Source organism: Brachycentrus maculatus, unplaced genomic scaffold (genome assembly GCF_059751285.1).
Source record: "Brachycentrus maculatus isolate JH-2025_06_01 unplaced genomic scaffold, ASM5975128v1 h1tg000493l, whole genome shotgun sequence".
In the NCBI taxonomy this organism is placed as follows: Eukaryota; Metazoa; Arthropoda; class Insecta; order Trichoptera; family Brachycentridae; genus Brachycentrus; species Brachycentrus maculatus.
In genome coordinates, this window is record NW_028281240.1 from 172,217 (window position 1) to 187,199 (window position 14,983).

At 32.6% G+C, this 14,983-nt stretch overlaps 1 protein-coding gene across 5 annotated transcripts in view; it reads left to right on the forward strand.

Annotated features, from left to right (window-relative positions):
* The first annotated feature begins 5,712 nt into the window (after positions 1 to 5,712).
* Positions 5,713 to 14,983, forward strand: part of LOC148302006 (agrin-like) — a 241,554-nt gene continuing 232,283 nt past the window's right edge. For all 5 annotated transcript variants that reach the window (XR_015838714.1, XM_088272297.1, XM_088272298.1 and 2 more), the window contains exon 1: positions 5,713 to 6,597. Coding sequence is in view for 4 of the 5 variants with exons in the window: in XM_088272297.1 (XP_088128423.1) it covers positions 5,739 to 6,597 (859 nt within the window). In the remaining variant the exon portion in view is untranslated. The remainder of the gene's footprint in view (positions 6,598 to 14,983) is intronic.

Genomic DNA, 14,983 nt, shown 5'->3' on the forward strand with positions numbered 1-14,983 from the left:
AGACTCTTGACTCTTGTACGGGACAACAACTACTGAACCACACCCTCACTCAAATTGTCGGTGTATTAAAAAATGATTTCTGTATTATAATCACTACTTATAAAACATAACCCTGACTATGAGGAGATACATGAACGTGGATGAGATGAAGATTTTTTGCAAAGATAGAGTAGTGTGGCGTTCTATTCTCTCTGCCTAGGTTTGTAAAGAAGCAGCATGAGTGGGTTGGTTTTAAAACATTGCCTTATTTGAGTCCTGTAAATTAAGTGCAGAGTTAGTTTTATCATATAAAATTCGTTTGAATATCCCATAAATTCTACCAAAATAAAAATCAATGTAATTTCCAATCAATTGGTAGAGATTGTCATATGTACAAGCATTAAACAGTCCACTTTCATGTAACATATATATTCCCTAAAAGCATTTTTGTGTAACGCGAATAATGGTTTTATTTTTGCTTTGCGTATTTTCGTAATTAAATTTATTGGTTCATTTTGCCGTATCAGAATATTTATATCTTACGGTTAGAGTGTACAAAAATACATTGTAAACATAATTCGTGAAAACATGGCGAAAAGCAGGAAAAAATAATCAAAATTTATTAACACACCTGAGAATTCAAAAAATAATACGTAATAATCCTTGTTTTGTGCGTAATATTTAACACGACGTCATCAAATGTTTATTAGTGTGAATAATATGCAAACGTGAATATAATTATTTTAACTGTTCAACTGCCCATCAATACAAAAATATAGCCTCTTGAGGTCTCTACCAAAATTCTTGCTAATGCTTTTTTTATTTATTTATTTTTAAGTACATATAAAGTTATTAGATTAATTTATTAGTCTTATTTAAAGATGGATTTTTTTTTTATTTGATACCGGTGGACGTTATAATTACAATATTATAATCTATGTAGGTACATGGTTTTACTATGCTTCAATATACAATCTATGGAATTGAGGCAAAGAATTGTTACAAGGAAGATGGAAGTAGACTGAATCCAGTCAAAATGCAATCTCTCTGATGCATGATAGATGTTCAAATGGTGATATAAGGGAATAATGCTAGGTTGATTTTAGCATTATTGATAAAATTGAGAAAAGTGTATTGAAATGGGTAAGCCAGTGGAATTGATAAGTTTAGAATGAACCAAAAAAATACAAGGAAAGCGGCGTGATGGTCAGTGTTTTTTAGATTTATTATAACAAAATTATTTTCAATATTTCTAAGCTAAGGATAATTGTATTTTTTATACATTGTTATTTATTGCAATTTGTTATAGATTGTTGTTGATTTTGAACGAAAACTTATCATTATCAATATGGTATACGACTTGTTATACACTGGCTTAAGTGATCACATTAACCACAGTTTATATTAACAACTCAAGCAATATGGGTTCAAAAGTTAGAACACTCTCGAAAAGTGTTGGGTTGTAGGTCCCTTAGTTAGTGTCGCGAACTCTTGAATCAGGGTTTCTCGATTCGAACCCACTCTTCCTCATTTTGATACCTATTTCTAAAAATGAGCTGCTTAGGCTTACATAAATAGTATGAAAGTATTTTTGTAAATGATACAAACACAAATATTTCTCTTTTTTAAAATTGAAATAAAAAAATTATAAACGTTGATGGATAGTTATTTGTTTTTAATTCAAATCGATAATTGTAATGAAATGAGGTTTTGTATGTGCATGTTATTTCTTTATGATTTTTAAATAATATTGGATGTAAATTTGTTCTTGATTTCTTCAATGTCGTTGTACCTCCCTTGTTTGCCCACTAACAGTTTTTTAACAGGCTGCTTTCTTTTCATTTTCTCGGGGGTGGTGGATTTTTTAATATTCCATCGGAAATAAATCCATCAGGAAAAAACCTTAAAGTTTCCACTCTAAAGTTTACCAGGATCGGCGCGTCCCGAGTGATTTCCACGCCAAACGACCGAAAGTCATATTTCACACTCATTTCGAAAGCGTTCAACTTCTCGCGTGACATTCTTTATAAATCTGCACGGTGGCACTTATTAAAGGCTGTCGCGCGCGCGCCGAAGCCTCCCCACAAAGTGCCGCGGGGTGGTCGGGGCGAGCGCCGCTACGCCAGTTGATACCAAGTGGTCGGCTCGCTACGACGTCGCGACGCCTGCTGACTACGACGCCGGTCGGAACTATAAGCCAGTAAAAACTTCGGGAGTGTTTCTTCGTGTTTTTATTTACCCGTGTTTATTAAATACAAGAATGTGAGATAATTTATTATTTTTTCTAGTAGTGTTATATTTTATATTTTATTTATTTTAAACATGATTTAATTTGCTGATTTTAAAGGAAAGGGTTGTTTATATTATCCATGTAATATTTTTGTAGTTATAACTCATCAATTACAATTTATTTTTGAAATTTTTTGTACCTATACGATTATATGTAATTCTTAATATATTTTTTTAAATCCATTGTCATTAGTAAAAATATAATCGTGTATATAATATAAATGGTTGAATATTTTTTTTTCGATAAATTAAGATGTAAATGTTTCTTTTTACTTTTGTATAAAGAATGTACCCCACACACGGCTATTTATTTATTTCGACATCATTCTGTTGATAAATACTTATTTGATATTTCATTCATGTAAAAGAATGGAAACACTAAGTGAATTTGAGAATAATTTTGCATTTAATATTATTATAAATAAAAAATAAGTGTAATTGATTTTTAACGAAGGTAGGGTTTATGATTTTTTCTCAAAATTAATATAATTTTTTAATGGGAATAAAAACCAAACTTCTGCTTTAAGAAGCTTATCTTCAGCTAGAATAGTAAGGATAGAAAAGGTAAATATTTTTTTAAAATACCTCACAAACACTCAGATCGCTTTAAAATAAATCTTTCAAGATTTCATTTTGCAATTGGCGGGAATCGAACCCGTGACACCAGTTTTGCAATGGTATTTAAAGTTTTTTCCCTATTCATTTTACCAGTGACTGGGTTTCGTCGTTAACGACATCAGACTGCTCTGATGATCTCGGTAACAACGATGTAAGTATAACAAATATGTAAATTTATCAACGGTGAAAACCAGTCTGATGATGTCGATAACGACAAAACCCGGTCAACGGTTGAATAAAATAAATTTGAAAAAAATATTGAGTTGCTATTTCATTATATTTTATAACTGAATTAAAAACATAACCCACGTTATCTGTTTTATTAAGATATTAAATAATTATTTTTCTCTGCTTATTCGTCCTAAGATCAAATAAAATAACATAAGGACACACTTTATTTTCAAATCACGGTTCACTGAGCTGCTAAATTAAATCTTTTAATTTTTTTTCCTACAAATCTCGTAACAAATTCCTAATTTTCTTGTAATAATACCTGTAATCCTTAAATACTGCTTTTACTCGTATTTACAATTTTTATTGCATGAAAATATTTTTCAACAAAAATGTTTTCAATGTTTGCTCAAAGTTTTTCAATATAGCTAAACTATCAAGGATATTATTTAAACCCATATTTTTCACAAATTTCTTCACAAAAAGGCTTTTTTGCTAGAATATTTATTTTTTTGTAATTATTGGTTTATTTGACCAACCAGCGCTTTCGCTTATTAATAGACACCTTCAAATGGTGGTACAAAATGGTGGAACTGAAAAAAAGATGAATTATTACATTATTATTCAATAAAAGTATCGTTTTTTGTTTTCATTTAATACTCATATTATTATTTTTCATATTTGTATTTCAAAAATAGTCTTTTAAACGTTTATTTATATTATTAACGTTTTTTAAATTGTGGTTTTATCGGTTATTATTGGTGTTGAAAAATCGTGTCATTATTAATTAATTATTTATATTAATAATTGAAGAAAAAAACATGAAACTCTGAAATAAAATCGTTGAGATTAACAAATTAAAAAATGTATATCGATAACCGTTTAATTCATTTCAAAAACATAATATGTTTCTGTTTTTCTCAATTGATTTTTTTTATTTATTTATATTATTGCTTAAAATATAACTCACAACAATATGTAATTTACTTTTGTTGTCGATCATTCAATAGAATGTGAATTTCAGAAATTCCGAAAAGTTGCTTCTCACAAATGCAAAAGTTGTAGTTGAAAGTTCTTTTGAGCTTTACCTTCAGTACGTCTCCTGTGAACGCCGGTCAGCTTCTATTTACCTCCACTGTATATTTATACTGTATTTCACATACCCCCTGTGTATTTCGCGTCATCTCTGCAAATAGCTTTGTCCCTTACATGCACACGTGCCCTCGCATATTGCATCTCAATCTTTATATCATCCATCTCTTATTTATTCCAATTCATGAAATATTCATTCCGAACTTTTCACGTGAGTACTTTTCAGTCTGCTGAGGTAGAGTACCTTAACATTAAAATTCAAATGAAGATGGATGCATCATTTTGGAGAATGTATCACATCCCTCGACTTGAGATGAATCGAGGTTGTGTAAATTATTAAAGTACAAATATTTCCTCCCTAAGTAAAAAGCCATTAATAATTCGCCACATAGATAGGTATTAAACTGGTGTATACTAATGCAATTGATCTTCCTGGAATTAAAGTTAACGTTTTTTCACTTTCTTGGTTAATTAATTCATTTTTATAGTTAACACTTGCAGTTCTGAAATAATGTTTAGTTTCTATTATCTTGTTTGTGCGACTTCCTGGAGTTCAGATGAAAACATTATTTATTAATCATTTTCCATTTGTTTGGTAAATACGAGTTTGCATTTTGATGAAATTTTAAGAAAACAAAAAAAAACCTTTTTTACATTTTCATGAATTTTAAACGAAATTTTCATAATTGAAGAAGAATTTCATTAACAAAATGGTATTTTTATGTGTAATTTGAAAATAAGAAATACTCTTTGAAAAAACAAAAAAAAAACAAATCATTTTGAATGAGACTAGTTGCTCTCAGTTTTCTTAGAAAATATAAATTATGAGAAATATGGATAAATTATCTTAAAAATTAATAAAAAAAAGCAAGTCATAACTTTTCGGGAATCCAATAGTCATACCGATTTCATAATTTCTAACGATAATATGGGTCTGTTGGAAAATCATTGCAGTTAAAAGGAATAAAACATCATTTGAAGCTATATTTTATTTATGGAAGACAAACAAATTTGAAAAAAAAAACATCTTCAGCAAACAAAACGTTTTTTTTGCCCTGAAAAAAAAAATTCGCAGTAACGTACGAAATGTTTCACAAGCAAAATTATTTAAGAAATTTTTTTTTATATAGATTTCAACAAATGGTAAAAATGTCGCACGCCGTTGATGTAGGAAGCTTAAATTAGGATTAGTGCAATCTGAAAAATGACTTGGCATTCGAAACGGTAAACTCTGCAATAAACGTGCAAGTTCATTGATCACGTAAAAATGCAGGAGTAGCGCACTGCCGGGTCCGGAACGTAGACAGGTAGACAGGGATGTTTCTCTAATTGACAGCTTAGCACGGCGGAGACATTATTTCGCTCTCGTTATTCGCTTTGCCACCCCTTCCCCCTAACTCTTCTCCGACATGTAGAAATATTTATGTCACGGACTGAATACATTGTATACATTTATTTACTAACGTTTCAAATGCATTTGCAGTATTATCTCGGATATTTTTTTTATTTTTTAATTATTATTTCGGATAAGACAGTCGTTTGTGAATGATGATTAATTATGAACTCAAAGTAAAAAACAATCAAATAAAATGCACAGAAGTGCATATGAATATACTTCTCCGTTGAACAATTACTATAACACAAATCATCGTGGACCAGAATTAAACCGCCACTATGGCCAAGTAGTGCAAGATACTTTTCCACAAGACCCACATTACAGTCCATCAGCGTATAATAATTCTGCTGCTCAGATAATCCACAGACCAGACCTATATGAAGGAAGTAATGACAATACCTTAAGAGCGGAAGAGAGGAATTGGTACATAGAAAACCACAGGAATACCGACAACTACTATATACGAAACCACGAGACTCTGCCGAGAACTTCCAAGGACCAACAAAAGGAAGATGACAAAAAACAGGAATGTGATGTGGATACTGGCGTTACGCGCAGAATCGGAGCCAACGGGAGAATCAGGCGAAAGGAAGACAGATGCTCTTGCGAGTGTTGGCCAACAATCACCCCGGAAGTACCAACCATTGAAGATTTACAACAAAACAACAAGTCAGTCAATCAATCAGCCGTCGATATGGTAGCTTCCTACGGGGTTTATCAAAACCCCCACGATGACGATGATCAGTCGGGATTTGTCAGGATCACTAACAGGGGATATCCTTACCAAAACCAACAGCAAGGGGTCGTGGTCAATGAAGCGGGTGACAGTTCCGTAGTTCCCCGGGGAACGGAAGTGGTGGACAATCGTGATGAGAGGAATTCTCTCGACAAGTGTTGTGGTTTACTCAGTGGAGGAAGCAATGTCCCCGCGGCAAGTGCCCAAGAGGTGGATTGTTGGGTCACATGCTGCAAGCCGGCTATTTTCCTTTTTCTCTTGATCCTGATGGTCGTTGTCTTCGCGCTGGTGTCAGGACTATTGGTGTACTACAACTGTAAGTATATACGCATTCTATTTTCACATAATGTGATTACCTCTTGTTTGATTGACTGCCTTTTAAATATCAGTGCTCCGCAACCGGTATGTCGTAAACACAGGTGTGCCGCGGTCACATTCAATGTATTTAACATTTCACAAATTTTCATTTTGCACATTCACAAATTATTTTTCTAATATTTTTTTTTCAAAATTATGGTTTTGTCAAAAATCAAGCTAAATTTGAAACTTTGGTCCTCATTGAAACAAACGCAGGCATCTCATTAATCAATTATTATTTAATAATAACTAACGATTGCGTAAACATAAATGTGCTATTGTTTTATGTATGTGGTTAGTTGTCCGCCTCCGTAGTGTAATTATCAGCACGCTTGGCTACCGTACTGGAGGTCCCGGGTTTGATTCCCAGAGGGGGGGGTAAAATAAATATAAGCGATTTTTCCACTTTAATATTTATTCAATACTACCCAGGACTGGTACCCGAAGAGGAGGGCTGATGACCTTTCCTTCATGTGTTAACAATCGATTTAATATTGCGTTTATATGATGCAGTGCCATATGTACCATTGGTTGCGGATAAAGGTTTTAAATTGGGAAAAAAATTCAAATTAAAAACAACAACAAAAATTGAAAAATTTTGTATCATTTTAATACTTATATACTTTACCTTCTGGTGTGCCGGGGATTTCTAGGAAGAATTTCAGTGTGTCGTAGTTGAAAAAAGGTTGCGGAGCACTGACGTACTGCATGCTTACATTTTGATATTGTAGAAAAATGTGTGACGTATTGTGTTTTATCTAAAATATAAGGGGGATCTTTATGTTCCCAAAACGCCACAAGTACCGCTGTAGCAGTTTACTTTCCAAAATCGTAAAACCCTTTCAGCTGGCAGGGATGAGTCGGCGGATCCACCCCGCGCAGTAAAGTAATATCTGATGGCAACACCCGCGCTATCTTTACGAAATGGTGTATTAAAATTTATTCCGTAAGGCACGGCACCCCCCCGCTGTGTGGTCCCCGTATAATGTATTGCCAGCTGTAAAACTGCTACGCCGTACATTTCGCACTAGACTGGCGATGCACCGGTTCAAGCTACAATGTACTATTCACGCAATCATTCCACAATGCATCGGGTTTAATTAGTTTTTTAGCATCCTTTTTTTTTAAATCAAACATTCGCATTAGACCAATTATTGAGTTTTCATTCTTTTCACTAAAAAAATTGTGTTACCTACAAGATATTATTACATTATTCATGCAATCATTCTACAATGTATCGGTTTTAATTAGTTTTTACGCATAATATTTTATTATTTAAAATTTAACACATGTTTTAGAACACTGATTGGAGTTTATTTTATTCCACACTAGTTTCGAAAACTTCAGATAGGTGATCACAAAAACCTTTTGTGTTTGTTTCGGGTTTCATTAGTTTTTGAGCATACGTTTTGACTATTAAAAATTAAACATCGTATTCCACCACCATCTGTAGTTTTTGAAAGTAGTCGCGTGTAATGAAATAAAACTCAAGTGGTATTAAACAAGCGTTTATTTTTTTTCCCCCCATTTACGAGTATTTTCCCTATCCTTACCATCCTACCTGCAGACAAGGCAAAAAACAAGGTTTTGCTAGTATCCCTAAAGAACAAACAAAAGAAAAAGAAAAAAGATTCAAGCACAAAAAATGAGAGCGTCATCGCCATTTTTCATAACTGTGATTTTCTTATCTAAATTTCCAATTACTTTCCGTTCGATTACAATTTTATTGAAATTTGTTCCGTTTAATGAGATGCATCACATCCGTGGGTGCATCCCACTTGTATGGATTCAATTCATCGCAATGAAAGCACAACCTCACTTTTTCACTGAATAGGCAATTTGTACAAATGAAACCACCCTTGTGGTCTCCCCTATGTCGCAACCCTTCATTGTACGGAAGCGATATTCATGCACACAATCGCTGGCGGCAATGAAGGTTTTCAGAATTGATTGGATGAGCTTGATGCATTATGACATCGGCACTTAGGCAATTAATCTGGTTCAATTTTCCGAGTATAAGTTATTGTTCGATAAACCAAACAATTTTTTTTAAATTTTCAGTTTATTTAAATTAGAAAAAAAAGAATATGGGTACAAAAAAAATATAAATATGAAACCATAGAATCTACTTTGTATAATAAATGAATTTGAAAAAGTAACTTTGTGGTATGATAATATAAACGTCTCCTTATCATTCATTGTTCACTTTGTGGAATGCCACTTATGAGTTTTATTATAAGTGATATTACAAAAAGTAAAAGATGAATGATAAGGAGAGTATTATGAGAATGTTGTTAAATATTCGAATGGTGGTAGCTGTTACAATAGGCATCGCAATTGCGTTATTGGTTTTGTACATACATATATTGTAAAAGAAAATAAAACATTATACATTTTGTCATCTCAGATGATGCAGCATATGGAAGTCTGGATATTTAAAAAACTTATGACCATTCATGGACTGGTTATGTGATCACTTTATACATGCACACAAGCACACTACTCAAAATTTTGGAACTCATTAATATATCATATAAATCTCAAGTCGCTTCATGTGTGAGCTTGCGGCAGTATCTATGGTTGATTTGAGTAAGACTTTTTTGCAGAGACCTTTTACTTTTGAATGTAAGCAAGATTTATTTTGCATACTGGGAGACGACTTAAAATGTGATTTTCAAGTTTTTTATTTACAACATTATGGGTGTGTACAAATCCCTGTTCAAAAAAACTAATAGCATTTTTTTTACATTAATAAATGACAATTTCGGCACTGAACTGTATACTATGACGCCAATTATCCGTATTAGGGAGAGCGTATTTCAATATTGAATATTCTAATGAACAACTCAAGGTTCGGTTCTAATAATCCCTACGTTGCATTGGTAACCGCACCTAATTAACACAATTTACATGACTAATTCCACTAATAGCTGATTAAACATTTCACAAATGATCAGGTGCTTGCACTTGCACTGCATCGTTATCATTTGTTTGCATGCACATATGAATATAAAGTTTTAGTAAGTACTTTTTTGCTCATTTTAGCACTATAGTAGATGTTAACATGAAAGGTTGAATATCAAATAATTTAGAAATGACTATGAAAAGGTAAACACTCACTTTTTTTTTCAATTTAATAATTACCACATTAAGGATTTAAAACATACCGGGTAGACTGTCTAGGATGCAACTGCAGTGAGGGTACATAAAATACATTTTGCTTACTGCTGAAAGTCTATGAGCACTAAGTAACATAACATCGTAACCAACATGACATATTTTTTTTGCTATAAAAATATGTTATACAAATATAATTCTTCACTTTGAACCCTTATCCGCACCTCAATGGTGCATAGGGTACTGCATCATATAAATGCAGTGTTATCTTGATCGTTAACATGAAGCAAAGGTGATCAGCCCTCCGCTTCAGGTACCAGTCCAGGGTAATATTGAAAAAATATTACAGTGAAAAAAATCACTTATATGTATTTGACCCCCCTGGGAATCGAACCTGGGACCTCCAGAACGGTAGGCGAGCTTGCTGACCATTACACTACGGAGGTGGACGAAGAAAAATGAAGAAGAAAAGACAAATATAATTAATTGTTGAAACCTTACTATTGAAGCGCCTAACATTGATATATACGAGTGCAAATGAGCAGAAAAAGAAACACATCAACACGTTTATATTTCACTGAGATCGAAATTTTCACTGGCTCGCACGCGACGTTTAAAGAGGCGTAGCTCGGTAGTACGTATGTTTCATAGATCCAAAGAGAAAATATTTAATTTGAGAGAACATTAAAAAATGAAGTAAATTTAGAGTTGATGATGTGATATACACTTGACTTTAAAACTGACGTCGTGGGTTATTGATATTTATGTATTATACAATAATGTTCCACGTATATAAAGTGATCACTTTAATAAGCCTGTGACAGGTTTTAAACCTTGTAAATACCTAGACTTCCATATTTAACTGCGTCTATGTTGATTTTTGAAAGACGCTGATTGATTTCATTCGTGAACTATGATTTGGATTAAATTTTTTCTTCATTAAAGTAGAGTGTCAAAAATATGTTTTTTTTTAATATATGTAGCAAATACCGTAATATTATATGGATCAGTACGAAAAAATCTTTTCACGTTTTAAATACTGGTTCCAACGCATACAATCGCATCGTATTGATAAAATGGCTTAAAAGAGATGCATATGGTACAAAGTCCGCTATACTCGTATGTATGTACGTTATTTCAAATGAAAACGGTTTTTTTTCACAGCCAATCGTTTAATCGCTCAATTTGCTGTGTTCCAGTCCACTCGCACAAAGAAAAATATTCACAATAACGGCTGCAAGAGACGAGAGTTCTCGCTATGTTATATTTAAATTTGTTTTCACACCCTGCATGGAGATTTGGAGTTATTACTTCGCTGGAAACGGTCGCAGGAGTATTTATTGCAAATTGAAAACGTGTATTTCCCAGATGCATCCAATAATATCATCGCTAGTTTTGTATGCAATTTACAGCACCTTCTTTTCTGCTCTGCAAAAAAAGATCAGTACGAGTATTTTAAAATCAGGGTTTTTTAAAATATTTTTAAATTTAAAAATTAACTATATTTAAATGTCACATAATAAATTTCAACGGACTTTTTTAATGTGTCGTTGTTCGCCTCCGTGGTCTAATAGTAAGGATGTTTTACCTATTTAAATGAGATCGGGAATCGAGACTGGGCTTTTTTATTTGAAAAAATATATATTCGTCCTCCCGGAAATATTATAGAACCGATAGAAAATTAGACAACGAATTTTAGGAAATTCATCCTCACATGGCATAATTATTCCCTATAGGATGTGTATTCATAATTTAAAAAATATTGTTTTTATTATTCTGCTTCTTTTTCTTCATCGTCCTCTTCGTCTTCTTCTTTTTCTTCTTTTGTGTTCACTCTCTAGGTGTACATCTCGTCATACATACTCGCCGATTATTTCAACTTCTGGCCTGATCACTTTCAATTACTTGGATCCTTGATCATGCCCACTTTTACTCTTCTTCTATTTTCAACTACACTCGTCTCGTGAATTTGTTATAACTATTTCTTCACTCATTCGATTCACATCCCCAAACCATCTCAACACACCTTTCTCTTAATTTTATCGATAATGCTTATCTCAGCCTTGCATTATTTCCATACAACATCATTCTAACGTCTATCATACATCATTTGCTGCACTTTTATCTGAGAAATCGCATTTCGACTGCAATCAATCTACTTTCATCCTTCTTTTGACAACCCTATAAAAAAGGATTAGAACTAGGACTTTTGACGTTGTGTACCTACTGCTAGTTTAGCTTCTTTAATAAGTTGTAATACACAAATAATATCGTAGATAAGTTCAAAACTACTGCACTCAATACAGAGTGTCTCAAACTGTCATTTCTCGTAATAAGCGAACGTACGATCGGATTCTCTTTTAAGTTTTAAGGCAAAAATCTGTCCCGAGCAGACGATATGCTCGAGTTACCGAAAGAAAAACAAACATCGCTTTCGTGTATCGAATAAGGAAAGTTTCTTCATCGTTATATGTAGTCGAGACCTTATCTGATGGACTCTTCTCAGAACGTACTTTGGAAATACTCTTTGCTTAATTTTCTCCCGACATGGTAGCCTGATCAAATATTGATCGAAGTTCTTCCATTTCGTCTAGCGTGTCCCCAAGATTCCACGCTTTCAGGTGCACTGATAAAATTTGCATAGTAGGTGGATTTGTGTGCTCTCTTTAGATAGGGTAGTTGATATTCCGAGTACATAGGGATGCGGAGGGTATTTTCTAGACCATTTAAATCCATTGGAACAGTCTTGATGACTTGGTTTGAAAATTCGAAAATTCATCGTGATTAATTTTATTGGTTTGGCGTTTAATTTGTAGAACTCCATAATTTATATTTTAAATATTAAAATCAATCACTGATTTTTCGGGTCCACAATAGTTCGATAATGCCCTAAAAATTGAAACAATTATAACGTATTTTGTTTTTTTTTTTATATGATTCTAAAAATAAAAATAAACAACTCACAAGACCTTAAGAATCAGTACTTGATTTAAATATTTAAAATACAACACGATTTTTTTTTAATAGTAATTTGATCCACCTGGGTAAAATTTAACAAATTCACATGGAGTTTTTAGGGTATACAATAGTTCAATAATGCCCTAACAAGTTGAAACAATTGTAACCTTTATTTTTTAATATTATTCTTAAGTAAAATAAATACAACTCATAAGACCATAAGAATCAGTGCTTGATTTTAATATTTAGAACATAAAACGATTTTTTTAAATAGTAATTTGATCCCCCAAGGTAAAATTTAACGAATTCGACAGTTTAATCTGAACCCAGCCATCATGGCAGCCAAACGCGCTTACCACCGCACCACAGAAGCAGATGATACAAAAAAATCTGAGAATTTTTATTCCTTTTAATAAATATTAACAAAATTCTACACACCAATTTTATGATATTTTGCTTACAAAACGGTTAAATAGAAGAATTAAAAAATGTTCAATTCAAATTTCACTACCTATGTTTAAATAAATATTAGTTATCCCTGTATTCAAAATTCAGGCACGTTCGTTCATTTTTATTTCATTTGATAAAAAAAACTACTTTTCTTTTTCAATTTAAATTTAAATACGAATGAAAGATGTTTTTCAAATAAATACGCATCAAAAACCAAAGAACGTTATATTCACAGCGAAACTGCTAATAATTTTAAATTGTACTAATCAATGTCAGTTACAAAAACTGATATCTTTTTCATCAACCCTAATTATTATTACTCAGTGAAACTCACCCGTGAAAATAGTCAATTTAAACGTTTCATTAACGAAAATTTAAACAGTGTTTGAACCTAAATAAAGTTTTGAAATTCAGAAACTGTGTTCCTCTTAAATTGTGAGGGCGTATTTTTCGAGGCCTTACGAAATATGAAAGATTATGATAATGTCATATCCACTACATTATGGATACCATAGTTAGTCATAGGAAGTTATGGGTGTAGAGTGAAGATAATATTTATATGAATGGTGGAGGGATACTTGGGATACTTGGAGGCTGGGTAAATAGAAATTTAGATACGGTCACTGATCATTTCTCGTGACGTTTTGATCCTGAATAATGACATAACAGAAGGGTGGAACTAACATACAACCACTTTCATCTATAATAGAGATGGCAAAAATTTAGTATTAGTGTCAAAAATATATAGAAACATTAACAACCTCCGACAATTTATTTCAGGAAAAAACCTTATTATTATAACAACGTAGGAATATTATCCTTTATATTTATTTTAATACATATTTGTGTGTGTATATATACATATACACAGACACGTATATATCGAGCCCGACACCTCTAGACTCACCGACTACTGTCCTATAGAGGGGAACAAATAGTTGAAATAATAGTGAATATATTATATAATATTGTTATTAATATCGCAACTAAGGTGAGAAGAATATAAAAGTCTGGGTATTTGCAAGGCTTATGACCTGTCACAAGTCTAGTAAATACCCAGACTTTTACATTAGGTTTAAGTAATCAATTTACACACATGTCGAAATACCATTCTATCCATGATTGAAAACCACATTTCTCATTTTTTTGGGAGTTAAACATATGTATATGATCAATCTCAACAGTATCTATGGTTGTTTTGAGAAAGCTTTTATTTAGCAGAAACCCTTTCATTAAAATGTATGCAATACATTTCCCAGATTATTTTACACACTGGGAGATGCTTCTTCTTCATATACGTTGAGATCGTTGTTCTTCTTTATCTATGTTGAGATGTCGAAATGTAAAAATAACTCCAAAGTTGAGATACTTAGATTTGTGAGCAAGGATGTTGTCACACACAAAATGTCGCAAATAATGTTACTCTGGACTGTTGCAAAAAATGCTAACATGAAACGCAGGGCTGATTACCTTTCCGTCATATAAGAGTATTTAAAGATCAAAAAAACACTTCTTAGATACGAAACATTATTAGGTGTGGATTAGGGTTCGAAAAAATGTTATACGAGCTTTCATAAAATAAGTGGTATTTATTTCTTACACTCTTCGAACAAAAATATTAAGAGATTTCCATAGTAAGCCGCTTGCTGAGCACTCGACTGCGACCACTTTGTTCAAATGACATTCTTTACAACATGTACTTTGTTTTATCTTGAATATACAAAACTTCAAGAGGAAATCATGGCTCGTGTTGGGGCGCTAGGGGAGGTATCAAAAAATTCATATGCCATGTCGATACGACGCTTAAGCTCAGAAGAGAG